Source organism: Curcuma longa, chromosome 11 (genome assembly GCF_044706935.1).
Source record: "Curcuma longa cultivar G26 ecotype Majalengka, Jawa Barat chromosome 11, ITB_CL_G26_1.1, whole genome shotgun sequence".
Classification (NCBI taxonomy): Eukaryota; Viridiplantae; Streptophyta; class Magnoliopsida; order Zingiberales; family Zingiberaceae; genus Curcuma; species Curcuma longa.
In genome coordinates, this window is record NC_133871.1 from 30355257 (window position 1) to 30382554 (window position 27298).

General features: G+C 34.8%; 3 protein-coding genes and 1 pseudogene across 4 annotated transcripts; all 4 read left to right on the forward strand.

Moving 5' to 3' along the window:
• The first annotated feature begins 153 nt into the window (after nucleotides 1-153).
• LOC141842155 (small ribosomal subunit protein mL103 (rPPR7)-like) lies at nucleotides 154-1337 on the forward strand (annotated as a pseudogene).
• Nucleotides 1338-2499: 1162 nt separating this feature from the next.
• On the forward strand, nucleotides 2500-7228 carry LOC141840163 (putative ethanolamine kinase). The gene is given in 12 exon segments (XM_074728067.1): nucleotides 2500-2696; nucleotides 2877-2968; nucleotides 3197-3303; nucleotides 3559-3664; nucleotides 4416-4538; nucleotides 4687-4709; nucleotides 4711-4779; nucleotides 5473-5557; nucleotides 5691-5796; nucleotides 5905-5971; nucleotides 6666-6758; nucleotides 6860-7228. Coding segments are annotated over 12 exon segments (1134 nt in total). The 5' UTR covers nucleotides 2500-2562; the 3' UTR covers nucleotides 6989-7228.
• A 2320-nt stretch (nucleotides 7229-9548) lies between these two features.
• On the forward strand, nucleotides 9549-20396 carry LOC141837879 (phosphoinositide phosphatase SAC3-like). Its single transcript, XM_074725247.1, has 16 exons — nucleotides 9549-10109; nucleotides 10748-10952; nucleotides 11035-11200; nucleotides 11810-12032; nucleotides 13658-13734; nucleotides 13871-14058; nucleotides 14178-14272; nucleotides 14427-14560; nucleotides 14665-14793; nucleotides 16185-16587; nucleotides 17002-17123; nucleotides 17249-17359; nucleotides 17815-18015; nucleotides 18381-18521; nucleotides 19281-19389; nucleotides 19769-20396. The coding sequence occupies exons 1-16, from the start codon at nucleotides 9978-9980 to the stop codon at nucleotides 19883-19885; spliced, it is 2553 nt and encodes an 850-aa protein (XP_074581348.1). The 5' UTR covers nucleotides 9549-9977; the 3' UTR covers nucleotides 19886-20396.
• Nucleotides 20397-21908: 1512 nt separating this feature from the next.
• Nucleotides 21909-27294, forward strand: LOC141840800 (uncharacterized). Of its 2 annotated transcripts, none has more exons than XM_074728868.1 (5): nucleotides 21909-21971; nucleotides 23147-24039; nucleotides 24166-24366; nucleotides 26143-26338; nucleotides 26900-27294. In XM_074728868.1, exons 2-5 carry the CDS (start codon nucleotides 23197-23199, stop codon nucleotides 27082-27084), a joined length of 1425 nt encoding a protein of 474 aa, XP_074584969.1. In that variant the 5' UTR covers nucleotides 21909-21971; nucleotides 23147-23196; the 3' UTR covers nucleotides 27085-27294. The 2 variants fall into 2 exon arrangements, with proteins under 2 accessions (XP_074584969.1, XP_074584970.1); XM_074728869.1 differs by lacking the exon at nucleotides 21909-21971 and adding an exon at nucleotides 21986-22087.
• Nucleotides 27295-27298: the final 4 nt, after the last annotated feature.

The window sequence follows — 27298 nt, forward strand, 5'->3', positions numbered from 1 at the left end:
ATATTATAGTAATTATAAAATTATAATTATTATAATATATTATAACAATTATAATTTTAAAATTAACATAAAACATATTTATATTATTCAATAATATTTACATTGAAGCAGGGGAGGGGCGGAGCTACAGGGGGCGCCTGGGGGCGGTCGCCCCCCCCTGCCCCCCTGAGTTGGATGGTGAAGTGCGGCTGTGCACCAGACGTGGTCACGTACTCGACGCTCATTGCCGGGCTATGCTGGGCAGGGAGAGTCAAGGAGGCGTTGGGCATCCTCGACTAGATGCTGGAGGAAGAATGCCTCCCAAACGTCTATACTTTCACGCCCATCGTGCAAGCTTATTGCTTCAGCGGGAGGATCGACAAGGCAAAGGAGCTAATGAACACCATGGAGATCATTGGCTGGCCGCCCAAAACCGTCACCTACAACGTTTTGGTGGAAGCCCTTTGCAGGATCGGAGCCTTCAACGAGATCGAAACACTTCTGAAAGATGCGACCTTGAAGGGTTGGCAACCAGACACGATCACATACAGCATCTATATGGATAATCGGGGTAAGCAGACAAGTCCTTCGATCTGTTTGAAGTAATGCTTGAAAGAGGATTGCGAGCAAATGCCGTGACTTTGAATATCCTTCTTGATTGCCTTTGCCGTGCTTCAAGGGCCAGGGAGGCTAAATGCTTGTTGGAGCGGAGCGCCGACGTAAAATGGATTGTTAGTGTTGTCAACTACAACACGGTGATGAGCAGGCTCTCCGATGGGGGGAGATGGCCAGCTGTTTTGAAGTTGTTTGTTGATATGCTCAAGAAAGGCATCACAGCCAACTCTTGGACATTCAGCATCGTAGTTCACAACCTTTCTAAAGCAGGAATGGTAAGTTTAGCAAAGTTGGTCTTTGACAGCAATGGCTTTGTTCCTAATGTGATGAGTTATACTACTCTTATCCATTATTCCTGTATAGCAGGCAAAACACATGATGCCCACCATTTGTTCCAGAAAATGGCCATGGAGAACATTGCTCCAAATTGGATCACTTATAGTGTAATGATTACATGTCTTTGCAGAGACAAGGGATATTTGGAGGTCGTCGGCTGCTTCTATAGGTCCCTCAAAGATGGATATTCCCCAAAACTACTTGCTCATTTGCTGTATCAGCTAGTCAGAGGTGGAAAGCTAAGGGAGGTGGCATGTCTCTTGGATTGGATATTGAGACAGGGTTTGACTATAGATGTGTGTGTATTCCATAGTTTGATCAAGGCATTTTGTAGGATTGGTTACTGTAGAAGTTTGCGAATATATGAAATTTGTGGCATGCTCGACAAAATGCTCCAAATTGGATGAAGCTATCTATGTATTTGTCCAGCTGATGTTATTTGCTAGTTGAAATTTGCATTTGGTGCTATTTGTGGATGAATCTCGAGATGAATCTATTAGGGAACAAATGTGCATTATTTTGAGATTTGTTGATAGAGAGGGTTTTGTTCGGGAAAGATTTTTTGACATTGTTCATGTAAAAGCCCCCCTCGGCAATGCGATGTTAAAAAATGGTCCCCCTTCGGTAAAAATCCTGGCTCCGCCCCTGCATTGTAGCACTTATAAAATGTGACTGTTATAATTATCATAGTAACTACCGTAATAATTATGAAATCGTACATATTATAATATTATAGTAACTATGATTTCATAACTAATATAATATAATATTCCGGGGAAATATAATGATTAATGTCATTGTTAAGTATAATAGAAGATAATAATATTGAATAGTATATTGAAGGACAACGATGTTGTGTTATTTTATAAGAGAGGCTGATTTATATTACTATAAGAATTATAATTTATAATTATTATAATATAACATTGATCTATATTTATTAAATATTATCTTAGTTATGATTTATATAAATAAAATATTATATTATAATAATTATAAATTATTGCATTAGTATAATTTATAGCGTAGAATAAAAGTTTTTGGAAATAAAAGTGAGTTAGGATGAGATTGAGATGATAAATGAGAAGTCTTTTTTTTTTTTTTATTTTGATAAAAGATGGAATTCATCATTCCAACGATTTTACATGGTCGATCTTACGATTATTTATAAGGAGGTAAATTAAAAAATTATAGTTGATTATTATAAGAAAGGATATTACTTCAATTTCATCGAGATACGATTTTTATCCATTTCATTAAATCTATCTTATAATAACCAATTTAATTGTGCCTCACGATGCCTTTTTACCATTCTAATAACAAAGGTGTCTTGTAATTTTTACTCATGTATTTTTAATGGCCTCAAAGTTTAGCTTTCTGCTTGTTGTAAGGGTGAATGTTCAAATAGTGGAGAAAGAAGTTGGAGTTTTTCATAAAGATTCAGGATTCTTTTGATTTCCAACGACCCAGCCGGGTCTGGTTCGGTATGGTGCGATCGGACCTCCTCATTAAAACCGCCACTTCCTCTGGTCTGGCTCTCCGCGTTTCTCCTCTCTCGGCTCCCGGCGAAATCGAAGGGCCGATCCATAGATCGAGCTACGGGCTGTGCGCGCCATAGGCGGAGGAGAAGAGATGGGAGAGGAGGTCAAGGTCTCCGACGCGCTCATCGGTGTGGGACAAGGAAGCGAAGCTCTCGTAACGATCCCTTGCTCCTCTATCCAGATCGACATTTCGCTACCTCTCGACCGGATGAAGCCTCGCATCGTGTGAGCACTCGACGTTATCTTTTTGTGGTTTCACTTTTAACATTTGAGTTTCAAGCTATTTTTAAATGTTGTTTACTTGATAATTCTCCTTACCATGTGTGCATAGAGTGTTGATCTTGTGAAAATAACAAGTAAGTTTTCTTCTAATGGTTAAGTAACATTTTGTGCTTTTTTTTATAGAAATCTATGCAAGGATTTGTTTACGACGTGGTCATCTGTTGATGAATCTTGTTTCACAGTTGAGACTGTTTCTGGTGGCATCACAAATCTTTGTAAGCTCTTCTGGTTTAACTACGTACATTTCTTCTTATGTTCCTTTCATGCATTGTTTCCCTCCAACTGTTTGTGTGTTGATAGTGAATTAGGAAGAGATTTGGGTGTTTGCAACCTTGTATAAGATCCTATGAGCTTTCACTGGTTTGAAAGTTCTTGAGTCCTTGCAATATTTGTCCATTTACAAATTTCAGCATTTAACTGTTTAAATCTTGCAATTCATGCAGTGTTGAAGGTCTCTATAAGAGAAAATAGTGGGAGCGTAAATCTTCTGACTGTTCGCTTGTATGGCCCAGATACAGATTTAGTGATTGATCGCAAACGAGAATTGCAGGTTCGGTTCAAAAACTTGGATTGAAAGCAAAGCCAAATATAATTGTAAACCAATAACCACTTAAAGAAGTAGATAAATAAGTTTTAATCAACTTTATATATAACAAAAAAAAATCTTACTATTCATTTAATGATTTAACTCATCATTGTGTTACATTTTGAACATAATTCAAGAACTCTTTTGCATGTTCTTGTCTTAAGTCATGCAAATAAATTTTTTGGAGCATTTACTTACCTTAGCTATTGGCAACTTTAGGCACTACCACATCTCTCAGCTGCAGGATTTGGTGCAAAATTGCTAGGAATATTTGGGAATGGCATGGTTCAATCATTTCTTGATGCCCGAACACTTTCACCGTCAGGTTAGTATATCCTTTAATTCCTCATGTAATGATTGACTAACAATAAAAAATTTAGGCCTTTTGATTTTAACTCAACTATTGGTGCTTAAATTCTACTGTCAAACTTTCTGACCATTAATTTTTAATTACCACATCTTATTGGTCATATTTGAGAACTTTTCAACTTACTTTCCATCTATAAAGTGTAGAGACGCCCTAAGATGCATGTCTTGTCTGTTAAGTACACGTCGAATGCTTAAGGGAGTTAGACTGCTTAAACTATTATGTAAATATGTCACACACTTATCACTATATAACACTCTTGAATCATCCCTATCAATGTAGATTAAAGAAATTGCTGAAGTTTACTAAACCGTCTCATCCCTCTTATTTTCCCCTTCCATAGTTCCCCCTCCCCCCCCCCCCCCCCCCCCCCCCCCCCCCCCCCCCCCCCCCCCCCCCCCCCCCCCAACCTTTTCCATGAAATGTAATGGTTTAGTAAATTTTAGGGGTTAAATCCAAGAAAAATACTTTCAAGGGCAAATTGACAAATTATTCATTTCCTTGTCTCTTTTAGTTTTCCAAACAATACTTTGGTATCAATGATTTGTTGTTGTTCATATAAGCAGTTCATGCTTTGCATCATCATGGGACTTGAATGTTTTACAGGAGTATGATTAATTTGATGCATTCATATTTTTGTTCTAAAGAAGTCTTCTAATATTTGTAATTTTCTAGCAACCTGTTTTTGAACTTTGTTAATTGCTTCCAGACATGCGCATCCCTGAAATAGCTTCTGAGATAGCTAGGCAACTCCACAAGTTTCATAAGGTGGCAGTACCAGGTTCTACAGAACCACAATTGTGGAATGATCTATTCAGGTTTCTAGATAAAGGTTACTGATTATTATGTCATGTTTCTATGTTTTTTTTGTGTTGATAAAAAGTGATTGTCATTTTTTTGGAACTTCTATTAACTTATTTCTGCTGAAGAATCTTGTCGATTTCCCTTTTCTCCATCCTGACAAACAGCATCTGTTGCAGCTGCAGCATTAAAATTTGATGACAGGTGAGAAGCAAGCTAGGTATGAATCAATCCCATTCCAAGAAATCCGAGATGAAATTAGTAAGCTCAAGGTACTATTTGACAAAATTGTTGTCTTGCTGATTATTTTAGGGTTAATTTTTTATCATGAATTTTTGAGATTTCAACAAACCTATCACTCATTTTTATTTTTAACAAGTACATCACATACTTTTAATTTTTTTAAACAAGTTAGCACAATTCCTACATAAAATATTGTTCTACTTAATTTTATACTTTTTTTTTGAAGAATATTACCTGATGCCATAAACTGATTCACATTTTCAGATATTATTTGTTTAAAAAAATAAAACTAAGTAGAATTTGATATAATTTCAGTTTTAGTTGATAAAGTTAATAATAAATGACATATTTGAAATTAGAGAATCTGGTGAGGTGTATAAATGGCATATGATACCATGTGAAAATGATACTCTAAAGAATCAATACAAAATTTAGTTGCCATTTTTCTTCCTGTAATAGATTTGTTACAAAATCTAAACTATGTAATGGATTTGTTAGAAGTGAGAGTCTCTAATAGAGCTTCCAAAGTTTGTGATAGATTTAGTAATTAATTTTGTTGTTATTGTGATATAATATGAGTTTGATTATGTTCCTGCAACCTCTCTGTAACATTTATGATATTGGTTCACATAACTAACAATCTTTCTTCTTGAAAACAGTACATTTATGATATTGACTTACATAACTCATAATATCTGCTCCTTCACGAGATATGCTAACAGGATCTCACTGCCCTTCTAAATGCACCTGTCGTGTTTGCTCACAACGATTTGCTTTCTGGGAATCTGATGATAAATGACAAAGAAGGTGAATAATGCGTGACTATTTTCTCATTTTCATTCACTGGCTTTGATGTTCTAAATTATGCATTGATATTTTCTATGGGAGCCTCATGCATGATACATGTACATTTTTGGTGTCAAATGTTCCACACTTTCAGGGAGACTCTACTTCATTGACTTTGAGTATGGATCATACAGCTATAGAGGCTATGATATTGCAAACCACTTCAATGAGTATGCAGGCTTTGACTGTGATTTCAGCTTGTAGGTTGCTTGCCTTTGTATTCAGTTGTATTTTCTTTTACTGCTTTGCTGAGATTATCTTGATAGAATATTATGTTAATTTATGCTACCTCTTTCTTATTGTAACAGGTACCCAGATAAGGAGGCACAGTACCATTTCTTCAGGAGTTATTTAGAACCACAAAAACCACATAAGGTATGCAAACTTGATGGTAGGATTGGATTTGCCAGAATCGGCAACATACTTGTTGAAAAGATTGAGTTTCATGATTAAGTTTGTTTCTATTAGTGGATATAGTTCGTGAAAAATAGTGTTAAGCATGCCTCATTTATTTGGAAACTGTGCAATGAATGGCTAGAAGCTTTGACATTTCATTCTTTTACCATATATTATCATGTATTTCTTCATGCTTTCCTTGTCTGGCATGGTGGTCATCTCTGCTTCTGAAATCTGAAATAGGTTTGTAGGCTTTGTGTTTCTTTACCTTTTTTTGTTGGTTGTAAAATTTGAAGACAGATTTAGCAATCATGTCCTTGTTCAGTTTTTTTTTTTCACATTAAATTGTACTGGTGAAAAAAATTGAAGAAAAAGAACTGAAAATCCAAGCCAGTAATGTGACTTGGAGCATGGGATAACATTTCATTCAAAGTCCTTGCAGAGTTTGCTTAATCACTATCATAGACAGTACTAATCTAGCATTTTTATAACCTGCCTGAAAATTCAAGAATAACAGTACTTACAGATAAGGAAGGATCCAGGCGTATCATGATTGCTTCTCAGTTTGGATGAGGACTAGACTATCTTTGCTTTGAGCAGCCCAGCTTAACTGAATTGCAGAACTTTTCTATATGACTTTATTTGCAGTTACAAATATATGTGTTGCTTGCAGGTGCCTGATCATGATCTCGAAGCCCTCTTTGTCGAAACAAATACATTCAGGCTTGCATCCCACATTTACTGGGCTCTGTGGGCTATCATACAGGTACAAACTTTCCAATGAAACAAAACCAAAAATTTTCCATAGGTCGTGATCTGTATGAGAGAGCCCTGACTGACTTTATTCCTCAATTTTCAATGTGACAGGCGAAGGTATCCTCAATTGATTTTGATTACCTCTCATACTTCTTTCTTCGCTATAATGAATATAAGAAACAGAGGGAAGCATGCTTCTCCATCGCACAGGATTACCTCTCTAGGTTGATCAGAAGTTGAATTGATCAAATTTTAAAACGCATTTTGCACAAGCTTGTGCCACCATTCTCTCTCCTTTCAGTCATGGTTAAGGATGGGTGAATCTGGGAGCATATATTATTTGCAGGTTACTTGTTCTTTTTCATTCTCGTGGAGAGGTATAGTTTAGTTCTCACGATCATATTCCTTTTATCGCTGAGTTGTAACGATATGTATTTGTAAAAAAAAAAAGATTAAAGCTTGAGAAACTCGAAAGCAATGTCAGAGTTTTAATTATCAAAGAACATTTTGTTTTGCCTCTTAGATTGTTGTTACTAAGAGCAGGTAAAGACGATGGAGACGGAAACGAACGCCACCATCTGCTTCCTTCACTGTGTCACGTCCCCTCCTGCTCTCAGATTTGATCTGATCTGATCCTCCACATAGGCAAACGGACCACAGCAGGATTCAGGTGATCAGCATCCAGTTGCAGCGAGCAAAAGTTGTGGCACTTTCCGTCGTATTCATTCATTCATTATACTCATTCATCCACGAATCAACAAGCTAGCTCTGCATTTCACATGCATGCTCTCTCTTCTCAGTCTCAGTTGCCTCCGTTCCAGGCAATCGCTTGCTTGTTGACACCGGTGCCCCAGCCGCTGATACTGCCCATCCTCTTCCATGGGCCAGCAGAATCTATCGCCACATCTTTCTTAATTAATTAGCTAGTTTCAGAAACCTGTGGCTGCAATATTTCTCTCACGTTGCTGCTGTTTCTTTTCTGTAAAGAAGATGGAATCAGTCATCCTAGTGATTTATACGGTCGGTTCTATAATCATCTGTGAAGAGGTAAATCAAGAAATTACAATTGATCACGATGAAAAAAATATTGCTCTATTTCACCGAGATTCGACAGAGGAGGGGTTGTTGTTGCCTTCATATCTATGCTGTTTGGAAACTTAGAGACAAGAAACGGGAAATACGGAAATGGAAACGGGAAACGGCAATAGTTGAAGTTTCCAACTTTTAGAAACGTCGAAGACTTCATTGAATATTTCCTAGACTATGACATAAGTAAGACTATGTTGCACATGAAAAAAAATCTGATTGTGGGTTGGAGAGCCCCGCGTTTTTAGAGGGGAAGAGGAGACTACATATATAGCAAAATCCACAAGAGGAATTGATCGGCTAATGTAATCAATAAAAATTTGAGATAAATCACCTTATCTCCGTCCAGTATTAAGATTATCCGCCTCCGCCCTCCACCCTCCACCCTCCACCATGGACTCTTTGGAAACGGGTAGTCACAAATTATGATTAGGTTATTAAAAAAAAAAAGTCCTAAAATTAGAATCATCAAATCTGGCCGTTTCTTGTAAGTTTCTACGGATGAAAATATTTCCCAACGTTTTAGAAAAATAGTGTAGCTTCGTATCATAGTCTCCGAGAGGTGTTCTGATTTTGCATGTTCTTTTTTAAAAGAATATATATTACAATATCTTAAGTCAACTATATGTTTATCACCAGCCAACAGGTGGCATTTTTCTTTTAAAAAAAAGAAAAATAAAGTTGACTTCAACGATTATTTCATCTAGAAGCCTTCATTAATTTTCCTTTTTTTTCTTCAAATTTATCCCTAATTAAAATGGGGAAAAAAATAATTTATCATTTTCCAAGAATTTTGGGTTTTATAATGTTTTGACCAAAATTTCTCAAAGAGGCGTGCTCCACGCGGAACATCCATCCGTGCCCATCTCTGTTTCCTCCAAATGAAGAAAAAGCCTCATAATTAAGAATTATTATTATTATTATTAATAATAAATAGACCGGTCAGTGGTGATTAACGTGTCGACCGAGCTATTAATTAATACCCGAGAAAAATGTCCACCCAATTCTGACTCGGCATCTTCTGATTCTTCAGTCGAATCAGAGGAAGGTGCTTTGATTGGTAACTTGACACCTAATATTTAGCTGTGATTAAATGATGGGATTATGCGCTTAATTAATTGCCCTTTTACACCTAAAACTAATAATAAACATTGCCGAGATGCGGTGGCATGCGTGACTAATGATTGAGGCGGACGGCTCACGTGGTCAACTCGGAATCTGGCGGCCGAGCCGACTCAGTGAGGGGTTCAGACTCACTCCATCAATTAATAATTTTCTAAAATATTGATTTTAAAAATATTATTATTATAATTTTATTCAATTTTCCAGGGCTGGGAAATTATTAGCCGGCCTACTTATGAACCGAACCCTGGTTTTCAGGGCTCTAGACAAACCCGTTTATTATTTTAATCATGATGTTCGACATGCCATAATCATGGACACCTATTTATATTTAAATTTACACCATAAAATATATAAAGCAAGAATTAAAATTATTTAATTTTGTTGTATGAGGTAATTTGACAGTAATTAATTTTTTTTTAAAAAAAAAAGAATTTTAAAAACTCTGATAAAAAGGGGAGAATGGATGATGTCATCGTGGACGAGTTGGGTGAGCCAACTGAGTCGGGGCGGAGGCGTGCTTGACTCGTTCTTCCCTCGACGTTATAAAACGACCACAGTAAGAAAAGAAAACCAGGACTTCCATTTTTGGTTAAAAATCTTCCGGGGAACGTATAAAAATAGGCGGAGAAGAAATAGGCGACCTTGTTTTGCGATTGCTGTTCTTCCTTTCGTTGTTTTTTTTGGTTTTCTGTTTGTTTTGTTTGGGTTTCTTGCAAATTATCGTTTGTTCCTTCGGTTGTTCTTCTCGTCTTTGCAATAATCAAAACCCGCATACCCGTGGATTTGGTTGGGCCTCGAAAATCGATCTCCTTCGGAAAGATTGCAGCTTGTCGTTGTTTAGTTGCTCGTTTCCCCTTCGTTTGCTGTTGCTCCGGCAGCCGGATGGAAGCTTGAGCTGGGGTGGACGAAGAGGCCGGAGAAGAAAGGGAGAAACGATGCTCTATTTGAAGCAGCCGCGGGGGAACCTGGAGATGCGTTGGCGGACTGCCTAGTATTGGAAGATTTTGATGCCCAACTGATGCGGCCCGAGCTAGGGGCTCGGGATCCGGACAGGATGGCAACGGAGGGTGGGGAGGAGGGGCGGATCCACGACGAGTCAGCTGACGCCGGTGGATACCTTCAAAGTTTTGAGCTCTACGAGACTCAATCAGTAAGGAAAACTCGCTGACTGGAAATTTATGTTTTTTTTCTTCTTCTTCTCCTTCTATATCTTGCTTGAATGTTAGCTCGAAGTTACTTCTTTGTTCTATTCCTTCTCATAAATTGGGTGCCTAAAGACGCAAGCTTTTGTGTTCTTATTTATTTTCCCTGCAACCTTTCTACTTGATTTTATGGCGTTCAATCACTTCTTTGTTTTGGGATCCTTTGATCTGCAAGTCAACCGTGAGGAATTTACCTGTCATCTCCGTCTAATAAAGGAATTTCCACTTCGTCATAAAAAGAAATCCCAATTTCATGGTCAACTTTTGGTTTCCGTTGTGCAAATAACAACTATTAACTTTGTACGCATATTCCTTCAAGCAATACAATCGTGATTGCTATTCATAATAATTAAATACTTTATTATTTATCATGTTTTCCAAGTTAGCAGGATTAAGATTGTACTGAATCTGTTGTATTATATTTTAGTAATCTTTTCCTTTTCTTTTCCAAGAACACTCGGGTGAAGTATTATGGTCTCCTTGATATATATGCATATTGTATACTGCTTTAGTATTTGCTTATTCATTCTCCTTAAGATCCTCTTAGCAAAACTTTTATGTGATTTGGTGTTGCTTGGTCCTGCAGAAATTTTACATGATTGGAAGGAGTAAAAGCAGGAATGTCTCGAGAGTGTTGAAAATTGATAGGTCAGAACCTTCAGAACTTAATATAGATGAGGACTCTACCACATACTCTGAAGATGAATGTAAAGAACTGCTGAATCGGATACATGAGGGAAACAAGTCCACTGGTGGACTAAAGTTTGTAACAAATTGTTATGGCATTGTTGGTTAGTGCATTCTCAGTTGCTTCTTGTCTTATGTCATAATTGATTATTTACACTAAGTATAAAAGAATTTTTTTTGTATCAGGATTTGTTAAATTTTTGGGCCCTTACTATATGCTGCTTATCACGGAGAGAAGGGAGATTGGAACTCTTTTTGGCCACACAATTTATGCCGTTGCAAAGAGTGAAATTATCACACTTCCAAATTCTACTGTCCAGTCTAATATGACAGTTTCCAGGGACGAGTACAGGTTTTTTTGACTTTCTACACTACATCTGTATCAAATGTTTAATGCATATATTGTTTAGGCTCGAGACATGTTCTTTATTGCCTGAAAAGCTCATTGGTTATGTATATGTGAATGGAAATTACATGTTAAGCTTCACTCTATAAGATTCTTTTGGTACTTCAAATTTCTAAATTTTAATGTTTTCTTTGATTGAAAGTATATATATGCCCTTTGGGGGAAGCACAACAGCAACTATCTCAATCTCAACAATGCTACCAAATGAGTTTCATTTTATCTGGAATCATCTTCTTAAAAGGATGTGTTTTTTTTTAAAAAAAAAAGAACAATAAAGGTCCCTTTCTGTGATTAGAGTAACTCATGCAATTACTTTCTGTTATCGTTGATTAATCTGGTTACAAATACTTATATATTTCAAGTCTTTGTTTGGATTTGAGATTAGATAGCCAACTTCATGTTCCAGAAATGTCCATGCACTCTTGATTTTCTATCTGATGACCGTGTACATGTTAATATATCTTTTAGTATGGCTTTTTAGTCTGTCACGTTGTATTTGACCTTGGCAAAGCTTTATTCGGACTGAAAACATATTTGGTCGGAATATTTTCACAGGTACAGGAAGCTCTTTCGTACAGTAGATCTTACGAAAGATTTCTTTTTTAGCTATTCGTACCATATCATGCAAAGCTTACAGAAGAATATATGCAAGAGTCATACAGGGCAGATGATATATGAAACTTTGTTTATTTGGAATGAGTACTTGACTCGCGACATTCATAATCGTGTCAAAAGTACTCTATGGACAGTTGATTTGGTGTATGGTTTTTTTAAGCAGGTATGAATATTTTAGAATATTTAATTGTTCAACCTTTTGATGATTTCTTTTCCACAATTATTTTTGAACATACCAATGGACAGGAATATGAATAACCTAATTTGGTCATTTGGATTGGCTGGGCTAATAAATCCTTTGTTTACTGTAGCTGATTGCTAAATTCCATAAATTGTGTGTGTAATTAAATTGTATCCTTGTCCTTGATCATTATATGTTAACATAATTGAAAATTAATGTTACACTGTCTTAGTAATGACTTATTACCAGTTAGGAAACTACAATAGGCATAAGTTTGGAAGAATCAAGGATGCAAAATACATGAAGGTTCTGGCTAGATTTCCAGGGAATTTGGTGACTGTTTGAGTTTGTCTGCATCTGACAACTCATTCAATACATTAGAATAATGATAATTCTCGTAGAGGTTATTTATCCAAAAAATAAGGCTAGATAATATAAAATCATGCCAAGTACAATCAGTTCACCAAATTTACTATTTCCTATGAATAATATAGAATTTGACATGCATGTCCTAGATGATCAATATTTCATTCAGTGGTGCTTGCTAAATTCCTGATTCATTTTGTACAGGATATATAATCAACAGGTTCCTTAGGTAACTCATATAAACTAACAAAGTGCTTCTACAAAAGCAGCATTACAACCTTGAAACCCAGTCTTTCAGTTTATTGCACGTGTCTTCATAACCTATATTTCATATTAAAAATTCTTAATTCAGTTCTGGTTTTTTATTGTAACTTGCATTTCAATAACCGATAAAATTTAGTTGTAAAATTTGCTTGAACTTTTAGATAGAGAACCTTGTAGTGACAAGAGGAAAATAAATTGAATAATAATAACAACAACTAAGTCTTTATCCCACTACATGGGGTCGGTTATATGGATCTTCTTATGCCATTGGACTTGATTCCCTATTATATCATCATTTATATGTAAAGGAATTTTATCATGTGTTATTGTTGCTAATCAAGTCTTTTTTAGCCTACTTCTTCCTCTATTAATGTGTGTATTTGTCATGGTCTTACATGGCCCAACTAGACCATTTATTGGACGCATAAGTACGTGCCTATATCATTTTAAACGTGTCTCTCAAAGTAGGAATAGAATAAAAGCAAATTAAATCAGGAACACTTAACCAAAGTGCAGATCTGTAAATATTGATCCTATCGTGTGAGTAAATGGTCAAGGCGATGTAACATGTAAATGATGAATTTGAAAAAGCTATGCACACATTGGAACAGGGGGCCAATATATAAACCCTTAGTTTCATTAACATGTTTTTATTGGATATAAAGCATAAGCCTCATAGGATTACGAAAATGCTCATGCACATTACTATCTTTGTTAGAGGTTTCATGTTACTCTTTTTCTGATGACAAATCTGTTGTTTTTCCATTCAAACATGCAGGAAATTTTGGTTATTAACATACCATGAGGAAGTTTAATGATCATAAATGCTGATTTACTGAGTGCAAGCATATTGTAATTCATCATTATGCTGTTCCATATCATATTATTCTACTTCCTTTGGATATCATCACTTGTTTCTTTTATGAAATACCTCAGTGAAAAAAAGATAAATAATAGCTTTATCCTTGTTAATTCAGGTGAAACTTGCAATTTATGGAGAAGATGTTTGGTTGACTCTCATTGCTAGGCGCTCACGACACTTTGCCGGGACTAGGTTGTTATGCTCTTGCTGCCTTTCTTTTGTCGTGTATATATTTCATTTCTGTCTACTGACTGTTTAATACTTTCCATCTCGTACTTTCTTCTTGCCTTCTTGTTAATTCTGAAAACACCTTTGTTCTTTGGATTAGATACCTTAAGAGAGGTTTGAATTTGGATGGGCATGTAGCAAATGATGTCGAGACAGAACAAATTGTCTTTAAAGACGTTCCTGGAGAAATTCCAAAGTGTGTTAGTTCTGTAGTTCAGAATAGGGGTTCAATACCTCTTTTTTGGTCTCAAGAAACCTCAAAACTTAATCTGAAGCCTGATATAATATGTAAGTTTTAAATGTTGCCAACACTCTCTCTCTCTAGGAAACTGGTGGGAAAGCCTGTCAGCTTGACAAATATTTGATATTTGCTTAAAAAGTAAATATCTACCTTTTTCCTTGAACAGTGAAAAAGGAAAAGGATTATCATGCTACTCGGCTTCATTTTGAGAATCTCAGCAAAAGATATGGAAATCCTATTATCATATTGAACTTAATAAAGGTATGCCTTCTAAGGCTTTTCCTTCTTTTTGTTTTTTTTTTTTGCATAAAGCATTTTGTAATCCATTTTATATCATTATTTACCCTTTATTCGATTGGATTAATAACCAATAAGATTTTGCCACCCTTATTCATAGTTTTTGTTATTTTAATAGTCAGCAGAGAAGAAACCTCGGGAATCTATTTTACGTTCAGAATTTGCTGATGCAATTGAATTTATCAACAAAAATATACCTGAAGAATCTATTTTAAAATACTTGCATTGGGATCTTCATAAGCAAACTCGAAGGTATTAGACTCTCTTTGAATTGAGGATATTTGTTTCTTCACTACTGCTAGAAAAGTTATAATTATTGCCTCCCATAATTTTAATTTAATTCGGTTCTGTTACAGCAAAGCTAAAAATGTGCTTACATTATTGGGAAAAGTAGCGGTACGGACCTTAAAGTTGACAGGATTCTTTTATTGTGAAATGATACCAAGTTTGAGGAATGAGGGTGATGTAAGGTGGCCCAACTTTGTGTAAGTATATTTTGGTGTGCATTCTTGTGTTTGTATTTTTCAAATTTAATTAAAACATAAATGAGGTATCAGTTTTTTTTTTGTGTGTGACTTACTGAAGTTTTTTCTTTCCAGATTGATGTTATGGTTCTGATTACAGTTTGTATATTTTTTTATGCAATAATAATGATTTTGTGAAATTATACTTATCCAATCTTCTCATCATTATACAAAGATAATGGTATGTCTATGCAGTGTTATTATTAATACAACTTCAAGATCAAAAGGTCATGCTAGTCCCGACTATTTGGTGTTGGCTCTGTGAATCTTTTTCCTCCATTGAATTCTATGCAAGAGCAATAGAATATATGACTACATTAACTAGAGTTTGGTCTCTCTATCCCTTAGAGAATCAACTCTTAATTATTCAACTTGTGATTTTATTGGGGATCTTCAATGTACCCATCTCATCATGACCATGGTATTAAATGATGTCTGTAGGTGTTATGCTAGGTTGACTATATGCCACATATGTTGTATGCTGAGCCATATGAGATCAATATTGAACTATATTAAAAATATATTTATATAGATAAAAATGACTGACATATATCCGACAAAATATTTTTAGCCAATCCATCCTAGTCATTATTTAACATAGAAAAAATACATGCCAATCATACAATGAAACACATAATATAACAATGTAGAGTATATTATGTTAGCATATAAATGTCCAAAGTGTTTCTCACTTGCAAGCCAACTATTGAAGTTAACATTTGCAACTTGCTTGCTAGCACATCGAAAATGTAGTTTAGTATTTTGCAATGACAAAAACTAGTAAGTCATCTAAATAAATCAAATTAGGGCTTTCCTTTCCAACCTAAACTGGTTCAATTTCAAAGGAACCAAACTAGTAGCTTCGAATTTGCTCCTTGTTTTTTTGTATGTTATACATCCATTTTATGTATGTATAAAACTTATGTGTTGTTTTGTCCCAGCATTCATACCTCATAATATAGTCTGTTATTGATATTGATGTTAGTTCTATTGAACTAAATTCACACAATGTGATTGGAATCAAGATTGAGGTAAGTGTTTTTATAGTTATAATGTAGCTTATGGAGACCACCGCCTGAAAACTTTCTAGCGTGGAGGTTTTGCCCAAATTTTGGGATTTTTTTGGATCATCATTTTGTTGCCTCTGGATTGCATGTAGGTTTTATATACAGATTATGATGTATAATATCCAAGGATTCATTTGAACTGACTCAAAGTACATAACTATGTGACTATGTGTATCTGTATACTTATTGGACCATTATATCTTACTTTCAGTAGCAAGTATCACTTCATTCACTGAACTACTTGATAACTTTCATTATTTACTGTTTCTATGTTTTAAATTTCAGGATGATGGATGGTAATAATCATTCTCCTAGTAGTAGCAGTAACACCACTGACACAGATGAAGTCGATATGATAGAAGATGGATCCCGAGAAGATAATTCTGATACATCAGGATATGAGATAGCAAAGATTGAGGATCACAGTGTCGGACATTGCTTGATAAAATCACTCAGGTGTCAAAAAGGTGTCCTGAGAACAAACTGCATTGATTGTTTAGATCGTACAAATGTTGCTCAATATGCCTATGGTTTAGCTGCACTAGGGCACCAGCTTCATGCATTAAATTTAGCCCATCTTCCAAGCATTCATCTTGATGCCACCTTGGCTGATGATTTGATGACCTACTATGAGACAATGGGGGACACACTTTCTCTGCAATATGGCGGTTCTGCTGCTCACAATAAGGTATCACTTCCTGGAATAGAATTTAGATTAAGTTTGTCAAGCATCACATGTTTGTATGCATGCTATGCCTGCTTCTTTTTATTGTTTCCTATCAACTTTAATTACAATCATTTATCATGAACAATTATATTATTTTGATTGCCACTTTTAAATACAATGGTTTGGACCTTGAAACAAATATAATGTTTCCATTCCTGCGATTGGGTAAAAGGATTGATGGGAGGCCATTGCTTATATTGCATATGTTCTATTTATATGGATGATTGAAATTAATAATTCTTGATGCTGTTTTAATCCTTCATTAGTTCTATTATATATTTAACAGAACATATGGACATATTTTCCTTCTTAACTACATGGATCTAAAGATTACTTGTTTCGGGATAAAATGTTTTCTTGTTTAACACTTGATAGATTTTCTCTGAAAGAAGAGGCCAATGGAAAGCAGCAACCCAGTCCCAAGAGTTCTTTAGAACACTCCAAAGATATTACAGTAATGCCTATATGGATGTTGAAAAGCAAGCTGCAATAGACCTGTATGTGTAAAGATTTCCATGTGTTTCCCGATGCTTTGCATATTTTATGAAAGAAGTTACAGTTTTATGCACATTGAAACTGTGCAAAGCTTCTTCTTCCAGACTGATACTTTTACATTCTACAGATTTCTGGGACACTTCCAACCTCAACTGGACAAACCAGCCATTTGGGAGTTTAATTCCTTTCAGCATTGTGTTGGGAAGATGGGTCATGCTTTTACTGATGAAAATTCAAGGTATTACCCTGTCTGTTTGCATTCACCTAAATAAGATTATCAAGCTTTTTTGTTTACTGATATCCTTCTTTTCTACAATTTGTTTGTTTAGGCATGCTTCTATGCATGATCTATTGACTGTATTTGGATAATCGTGACTATTTTTTATTATTTTTTGGTAAAGAAAAATTACTTGGCATATTCTTTTCTTTATTGTTAAAAGAAAATGTTTTTTTCCTGGGAAAACAAATGCTTTAATTCCTGTTTTTCATGGAGAATTTTGTTCTTTACGTTGCATATTTGTGGCAATCTATCTAAGAAAATCTTTGATTGTCTCTCCCAAGTCCCCACACTGTTCCTAACACGTAGATGACTTGCTAATTTGAGTTTTTTTATGAGGGAATTTAAGAATTGTATACTAGTCTGCTATATTCTTCAGTTATATTTTATCATGGTTAATTCTATATTTTTTGCAGGTCATTTATCAAAAGATCTATATCAGATGGGAATATACTCCATGAAAGTTATGACCCTCTATCACGATCTAGTTTTATCCACAGAGATCTTTCATACTCAGCACCATCTGGAACATTACATACACAGCATTCCAAGCGCATGTCCGATTCAAATTTAACAGCAGAAATTTCAAAATGTGAAACTAATGTAGCAGAGTTGAGGTTGGCCATTCAATTTTGACATGTCCAATTAATTAATTTTATCTTTATGATTTCAGTCATTAAATGGTTGGAATTTGTTATTTTTGAAAAGGTTGCAAATTTCTGTTGATGTAGTTTCTCCCTGTGACCTTGAATTTAATGGCAGTTCTGTTCAAACTTGATATATATAAGTATCCTAAAAGTACCCATTTATTGCACTAAACTCACTTTCTGTTGATCTCATGACTATAGATAATGGTTGTTAGACATTTGATTTGTCGCTAGCGATACTCTATGTTTCCTTGCTATAGTTCGCATGAGAAGAAAATGCAACTACTTTTTTCAATTGTTTCACAATGCTAATTTAATTTTGCTTCGCTTTGTAGGAAAACTCCCACGATGTCTGAAGACCAGCTTTTTGAAGATAGCGGATCTACTTACTTGTATAAAGATTGGCATTCAAATTTTCTGAACCTTGATTCTCTTTTATCAAGTAGTAATTCTGGGGAGGAAGAAATAAACGACAGGTAATCCATGACCTGTATCAATACAAATTAAGATGTTTTAAGTTCTGCAGCCAAATCTTGTGCATCTTTTTGGATAGACTGCTGCATGCCTTTCTCATTTCCTTCTCCTAGAGAAATCCATGAAAAATTTTGTTTGTAGTACTTCAAAAGCATGGGATAAATGTATAGACCTGCTAGCTAGTTTGTGTGGTCCATTCATCATAACTGAAAATCCTGAAAAAAGTAGATGTAACTTATTCATAGAATATTGTTCTTTTTATTAGTAAAATTGTAAAGAAAAATTATTATTCATTGACAGAAGTTGGAAGCAAATATAGCAACTCAGGAATGTTGATTTTAACCTGTGAGTAAATGTAACTAGAAGGCAAGTCTTTGTCAGTTTCAAAATATTGATTCAATGAAAAAGGACATGATGAAATAGTTCAATAATGTAAAAAGAAAATTAAAAAGAAAGCCACAACAAGGTGGTCTAGTATGGAAAGAAGCAGCAAAAGAACTTGGTGAAAGAGATGCAGTACTAAGATTAGGAGATAATTACAAGAGTAATGTGCCTGAAAACACATCAACTATTATTTTAATATAGGAAATAAATAATTGTAACTATGTATATAACTATGATCCTGGCTGCAAGTTGCAATTAGAATGTTTGCTAGTCAATTTTGGAAGTATTGGTTTTAGTTAAATTATACGAACAACAGTGAACCTAGAGTTGCTTTTGAGATCTCAAGTATTTGATCTAAGTTTCTTTTATGTTTTCAGGGCCTTGACAATGATTTCTCAATTTGAGGGTCATCCTACCAAGAATATTTCTAATGTGAAAGCTAATGAGCCAACCCCAGTTCCCATAAATGGTGGGTTTGTCATAAAGGTAAAAGTTCCTACAAACTGCAAGAGTTTTTCCAATTATGTAGCTTGGGAAGTCTTGTCACTAGAATGATTAAAAGTGGTGAATTTTTAAGAGATACTGAATTGACTTGTTAGTTTTGATTTAATCTCTATGGACACGAGACAATTCGCAGTTCTTTTCAATTGAATAAAATCCACGGATTCTTTTGCATACTTATCTAGCTCCTAACTACATTAAGAAATTAGATAGTATGATTAATCATTAGGCTTGAGACTTTGTTATGTTAACCTTGCGTTTTAACTTTTAATACCATTCATTGATCATTCGACGTGGGGATACATTTCTGATTTAACTTCGATGTCGCTGTCGCTGTATCTTACATTGTTTTGTTCGTTTTTAGGGAGGCAACCTAATCAAAATACCACAGCCTTATGACAACCTCCAAACAGCTAATACTCAGCGAACTTCTGACAAGTTTGAGGATTGGGTTAAGCATGGAGAGACTTTATGCCATTGATACCAATGCACTTATAATGTTCCATTTCAGTCGATACTGATCTACGGCAAAAACAGATTTCCCAATGGCCCAGATGACAGCAAGAAGACATTGCATTTGGAATAAGTTTGCAAATACCCTGAATGACAGTGTGAGATTGGGCGAATAAACAATTGATGTAGTGCTGCTATGCTGATGGTTTGAAGTATATACATATACTTTGTTTGAGAGGCCAAGTCTATCATATGATGGCCAGTCACTGTCAATGTACATATCAGTATAATACCCCTTGGTCTGATGAGCTTCACACTACAGCAACTATTCTTTTTTTTTTTTTTTCAGTTTCAGTTTTGGTTGTTTATGATTTGTATATACATGTAAAATGGCATAACATGAACAGTCGAGATCTTTCTTTTATTTAAAAAAATTGTTTTCCTGGCTTAGACTGAAGAGATGTGTATGAGCTGAAAGTAATTGGATGCTTGCTTTATTTATATGAAGAATGTTCACCTGCCACAGTTGTCATTTATTATGTCTTTTACATGTTCACAGCAACAGATGATGAATCACAAGATTTTGTTAAAAGTACTTGTATAGTTGATAAGTTGAGCTTACATGTATTAACATCATATTGCTAGCACACCATGCAATGGATTTACAGGTAAAAGAACAAATGGACACAACATAGATCACAAGGAACCTTCAGAAATTAATTCGAGATTGTAGTGCAACTGAACACTGATTTGAAAGAAATTGTTTGTTTATTGCTAAATCAAGAGGAGATTCTTACTCTTAAACTCAAATTTCTTGATTGATTTACTGTTTCTATCTATAAACGTTAATTACTTTTAAGGATGGCATTGCTCTACAAATGAAGGCAATCATATAGTAGAATATGACGCTCAAAGGTCAGTAAGTTAAACCGTTTAAAACATGATGAAAGAGAAGATGAGAGAAGAGAATTAGGGGTGAGTAAATGATTGGTTAAATCGAATTAATCGATCAAATTTAGAAGTTCAATTCATTTATTTAGAAATTTATTTTTTAAAAAAAATCTTGATTATTTCGATTTATTCAGTTTAGTCTTGATTTTTAAATTTAAAAATCAATTAAACGATTATGACTAACCAAGGCCTATGTGATTTTCTTTACCACCTTGATAAATTTAAAAATATTTTATTCTAATTTTATCTTTATTTTAAAATATTAAATTTCAAATTCAATTTAGATATCTCATTTTATCTTTGTACTGTCGCTCCTCACACAACGCGCATCATCGTCTCTCTGTGCTCAACTGCTTGCACTCTACAACGTCGACATTGAGCTCACTATAAATAATTCAAAGACAAGACTCAATTGGATCAAATTAACCTTAATTAATTTTTTCCTCTAAGGATAAAGACTTCTACAAAGAGTTTGATTGTCTATTTTAAATTTTATATACCAATTTCTACATGTAATACTGATAAAATTTTATAATTTTTTATCTTTATTAAAAAGTAAAAATATTTTTATAATTTTATATATTTAATCTTTATTTTTTCTTATTTTATTTTTTATCTTTATTAAAAAGTAAAACATATTTTTATAATTTTATATATTTAATCTTTATTTTTTCTTATTTTCCTCTTAAATAAATAAAATAATAATTAATAAATTTTATACTCCCTACTTTTTTTTTTCTCCCCTTTGGTTAACCAACATTCTCCTTTTACTAAATTCAGCAATAGAGAAGGGAAACCGCTCCACCCGCTCAAGTTCATTTTTTTTTGTTAAAGGTAAAATTCGCCACTAATAACGATTTCACACGATCGATAATCTATGATCATCTATAAAAAAAAATAAATTAAAAAATTATAATTAAACGCGACAAAAGAAAATATTGCTTCACAAACATGGACAAATGGGGAATGAGGCGGGAGTTCATATAAAGTTTGAGTCGAATGATGCGGTTTAATCAGACCCGACCCGCTACGATAATCGGGTCGGATCCTTGGTCGAATTGTAATATTATGCCTGCTTCCTATCCACAAAGGCACGACAGCGCGTTGATTCTTTTGGATCGTTGGCTTCCTACGCTGGAATTGCTTCCCTGAGGCTCTTGCAGGTCGGAGAAAAAAAATTCCTTTACCATCCATCTCCTCGTTTTGATCTCTGTGATTTGATGATTCCCCTGTGTTTTGATGCTCTCGGCCGAAAATTTTAGAGTTCTTTGTGAATTAGGTTTGTTGTCGATTTCACAAACTTCTGTTTCTATGAACTTTTTATAAGGTTCTTTGTGAATTAGGTTTGTTGTCGATCAACAATTTCTTCATGGTTTGTATATCCACGTCCATGTTGGGGCTTCTAATGAAATTAGGGTTGCGAAAATACTGTATTTCGTAGTTTTTCCCTCTTGTATTTTTTATTTCATCTGTCGGATTTTGGTTGGATTCAGTCGATAGGATAACTATTTACCCAAAGGGGCTTAATCAAGAATGGGAATTCGTAATTCTACTGCCTTAGTTGAAATATTGAACAATGGGTATGTTTTTCTTGATGAGGATTTTATTCCGTTGTGGGATTTTTTAAGCACAGTTTGGGTACAATTTCAATATGTTTATTGTGCTATTTGGACAAAAGATATAGATTTTTGATGGTTTAAAAATGAAATTCTTGTTTGGTTCGTTAAGGGGAATGAACTTTTAGTGCGCAACGCATTAACTGAGTAATTCTCAATTTCAAGATATTTACCAATTGAATTTGAGTCTTTTAGCTGAATAGTTTGGGGCTAACTTTGTTGACACCCAACTTTATAGTGCTGAATCAGACATCATTCCATGGGATAATTGTGGTTTGTTAGTCTTATTGCAGAATTAGTCTGCCATTTCAGAATTTGTTTGGTAAGTTTTTGTTTATTTGGAAAATTACTGTTTATGGTATCCAGATGCATATATGTAGTGTGAGCCCAAAATTACTTGATGCAGAAATTTTATTTATATAGGGATAGATTTCCTAGTGTGTAATCACAAATGTCATAATTGGTGGAGATATCAGCTAAGCTTCCTTTTGTTGTCTGGTTTATGTTTGCTATAAGTAATATTCATGGTCTTTGCAATCAAATCTTGATTATGCATTCCATTTCCTAATAGTAAAGTTAAGGAGCTGTAGTAGTATATTTCAGTTGAATGCTCTACCTTGTCTATGTTGCTTTAGATTCCATGATTTTAGTATGATGATGAATGTTAAATTCCTCTTAAGAACTCTACATATTCACATACTTTTCAAATTAATGGTGTGTAGGTGAATCATTCTAAACCTTGATCTGTAATCCAAGAGGTTTAAGTAAATGAATGGCGACTTCAAGAGGGATGCATCGATATGCTTCATTATCTGATCTTGATAAAGAAGATTATTTTGTAAATGATTTTGAATCTGAACCCTGGGCTGCCCCTGACAAAAAGAGTTTGTCTTCTACACCTAGATGTTTATGGAAGGGTTCAAATAACTTATCATCTGTCACATGCCCATCAGACGAATTTGATTCATTTAAAGATCATGGCAATTCAGAGCATTCTAGGAAGGAAATTGAGGTAAACTTGAAGAATGTTCTTGGTGGCATAGTGGCTATTCTTACTGGCAGAAACAAAAACCATGGTGACCTTGAACCACAGAAAAATTCTACCTCAACTACATTGTTCTTGGGTTCTGAAGATAGTGGTGGTAGTTTCCTTCATCCATCTGTGTACATACCAAGTGCACCACCACTTCTCGAGGCAGAGGCCGTCAACTACAGTGCTTACAGAGCAGTTCTGGAAGCTGATCCTCCAGAATGGCTACCAGATAGCCATACTTCTGTGTGTATGCAGTGTGCTTTACCTTTTACAGCCCTTACTCGTGGAAGACATCATTGTCGATTTTGTGGGCATATTTTTTGTAAAGCATGTTCAAAAGGAAGATGTTTGTTACCAGTCAAATTTCGTCAACGAGATCCTCAAAGAGTGTGTGATACGTGCTATGATAGGCTAGATCCATTGCAAGGCTTATTAATAAATTCAATTAGCAATGCTGTGCAATCAGCAAAGCATGATGTTTTGGACTGGACATCTGCAAGAGGGTGGTTGAATCTTCCTGTAGGTTTATCCATGGAACATGATATATACAAGGCAGCAAATACTTTAAAAAGCTATAGCCAGGTGCTTCCTTATCCACTTTTTTCCTTTTGTTTAGCCTATGAGCATAACCAATGTATTACTGCGATTTCAATTCTAACCATGTGTTACTGATATATCACTTTAAATAATTTTTTGTTTCTTTTGCAGATTGCCAGATTGAATCCTGAAAAATCTATCCCTCTAGCTGTCCTTCAAGGAGCAGAAGGGCTTGCTATCCTGACAGTTGCTAAAATTGGTGCTATTCTTACTTATAAACTAGGTACTGGCCTGGCTGTTGCTAGGAGGTCAGATGGGTCATGGTCTGCACCATCTTCCATTGCCTCTGTAGGTTTAGGTTGGGGTGCACAGGTATTTATTTGTTTATTACCTTACCATTATTCATGACCTATGACTTAAGTTTGGTAGGAAATTTACTTTGTTTACATCTACCAGGGAATAGGGTCAAAATGCTAGTGAAATATTCACCAACATAACATGTTCACACCTCCACACTGCAGTGTGCCTTTGATATAAAAATGTTAATATTTCATTAATTGTTCCATCTCACCACTTGGGAACCTCTGAACCATGCAAGGGGGTTGTCACACTTAAATAGTGTGAGGATACTACTTCTCATACGTGATTATATTCTTCACTTGAATAGCCTATAGAGATTATTTTTCACATTGTAATGAAAATTTTTACATACTTCCATTGTTATCTTGGCGTAAATATTCACAGTTGTTCATATACTAAAATTTTCTGTTTTTATGCTAGAGGCTCCTATTTAACAATAATAAAATGAGGTTGTGCAAGCTTGAGAAATTGGGAAAATGACTTTCCCTCTGTGAACAAACTTGCACAAGGAGTCACATAGGTCACTAAACACAATAATTTGGTCAGCTGACATCTTGCAAACCCTAGGATTGTTGTTTTGAGAGAGGATCGCTTGCTCATCCTTCTTGCATGTCGAGCTCAAACCTTGGACCTTCCTCTATGCTTGTTGAAATATCATCTGATGGCTGCCCACCCTCTAAATTCATTTTTTTTGTCAAATATCCACATTGCTATCTTGTGTCAACAAGATTTGACGCTGAAGCATGGAGAAGTTTGAGGTCCTAGCCCAATGGATAGGTACATAACTAGCAAAATTGAGTGCATACTTGTATAATCCATATAGATGTGCAATGCATACAAGGATGCAGCCTAACTTTTTAAATTGATAAAAATGTGATAGTTGTTTTGCTGATTGACACATTTTAACACACATCAAAACATGTCAATATAAGTTTGAATGAGTTTTAGTCTTTTAATACCATTTCACTTAGTTATTTTACTTCTAAAGATGACATTATTCCAATTTGATAGACAATCAAATTTAAATTTCATCATAATATACTGTACCAGTACTCAACATGCTTTGACATGTGTTTAATGTGCCAAGATGAATTGAGATAGGTTTTACTCATTTAATTCTCTCTCATTGATTTTCTTTTTTACTTTTAATAAACTATATCAATTTAGATAGTTAAAGTAGAAATGAATTTTTTTTTTCATTTTTACTTCAGTGCATGTTGAGAAAAATTCATATTAAGTTTTACTTATAATTTTCTTCTACTTAATTTGCATAGTTCTGAAATAAGATTATAATATTTAGACAATCAATTGAATTATAATTTTGGAAAACAAGCTACAAAACTTTAAAAAAATCATCTTGACGTGTGTTGAAGCATGCCAAAGCATGTCGAGGGGCAACCCAGCACACTCATTGGCATGATCTCACGGGTGGCATATGAGAGGTTATCTATGTTGATCAATATTGGATTCTAGAATTGATCGGAATGGTACATGTCTACCAGTCACACAACATGAGATATCATTGAACTTTGTGCATGACTATTTCTAATAATATTTAAATACCACCACAAATTCCTGGTTGTTTTAAATTACATTTGACATTTTCTGAAATATGAAATGAACTTCAGGCAAACATTTATATTGAAGTTCATCAGTTTTTTTAGCAATTTGAAAATTATAAATTACCTTTAGTTTTGAACTTTCCTGGAGTATGACTATCAAGCAAACTAACTTTAAGGTTAAGTGTTGGCCTCATCTGATCATTTCTGTTTTTTTAAATAACACTAGATTGGAGGGGAGTTGATGGACTACATCATCGTCCTTCATGGTTCCAAAGCAGTCAAGACATTTTGTAGCCGCATGCATTTTTCTCTTGGGGCTGGTCTTAGTGCTGCAGCAGGGCCTATTGGTAGAGTCTTGGAAGCAGATCTTCGAGCTGGAGATAAAGGGTCAGGCATGTGTTATACATACAGTTGCAGCAAAGGTAACTATGTTGCAAGAAAGATTTGATAGACTTATTCATCTGCTGCTCTTCCTGATATACTTCCCTAATTTCCATGCCATGATCTGGTTCATTTCATTCTCTTAAGAATGCTGTTATATGACATTGGCTTTGGATTTCTTGTCATGTGCCAATCATACTTGGACAAATATTAACCAGCATTGCTCCTCAGTCAGAGAGACTGATCTGGTTATTGTCTTATCTCATGCTGATAGAACTATGTCTTAGACTTTGATTCCAATACTACATTGCATAAAACTGTTTTTATGATCTATTGAACTGTTTTCGATATTTTTCAATTTCATTGCACTTTCTACCTTTCATATCTATGCTTGTACTACCAAAATTATTTCTTGCTCATTGTAATGGCTATTGCCTTTGTTCATACATACATAAAGGTGGCAAGTAAAGGAGTCTGAAATTAATTTTGTTCAAATGGCAAAACTGGGTCTTACATCTTGAATATAATCAATCATATATGATAATGTATTGTGCACATTTTCATATTCAATGGTTAATGTGTTCAATTTTGCGGTCAAGCAGGTGCTTTTCTTGGAGTTTCACTCGAAGGCAACGTGGTCGTGACCCGTCTGGATGCTAACACACGCTTTTATGGTGACCCCTATCTTGCTACTACTGACATACTTCTGGGGACAGTAGATCCACCCAAAGCTGCTTTACCTTTGTACGCTGCACTGGACGATCTATTTTCTGCGGTTGAATGCTAGCATTCATGTGTCTCATTGTCTAAATGAAACTCCCTTGTGCTATTAAATATGCAGTAAAAAAGTATTGGATGACAAAACCTTTCATTTAACCTCAAAGAGAATAATGGATAATGTAATGAATAGTAGCAGCAATGAAATCTGTACAGTTCTGGACATTGTACATATGGTCACCATCTATCGCAATTCGATTACATTCGTAAACTTTGATTACATT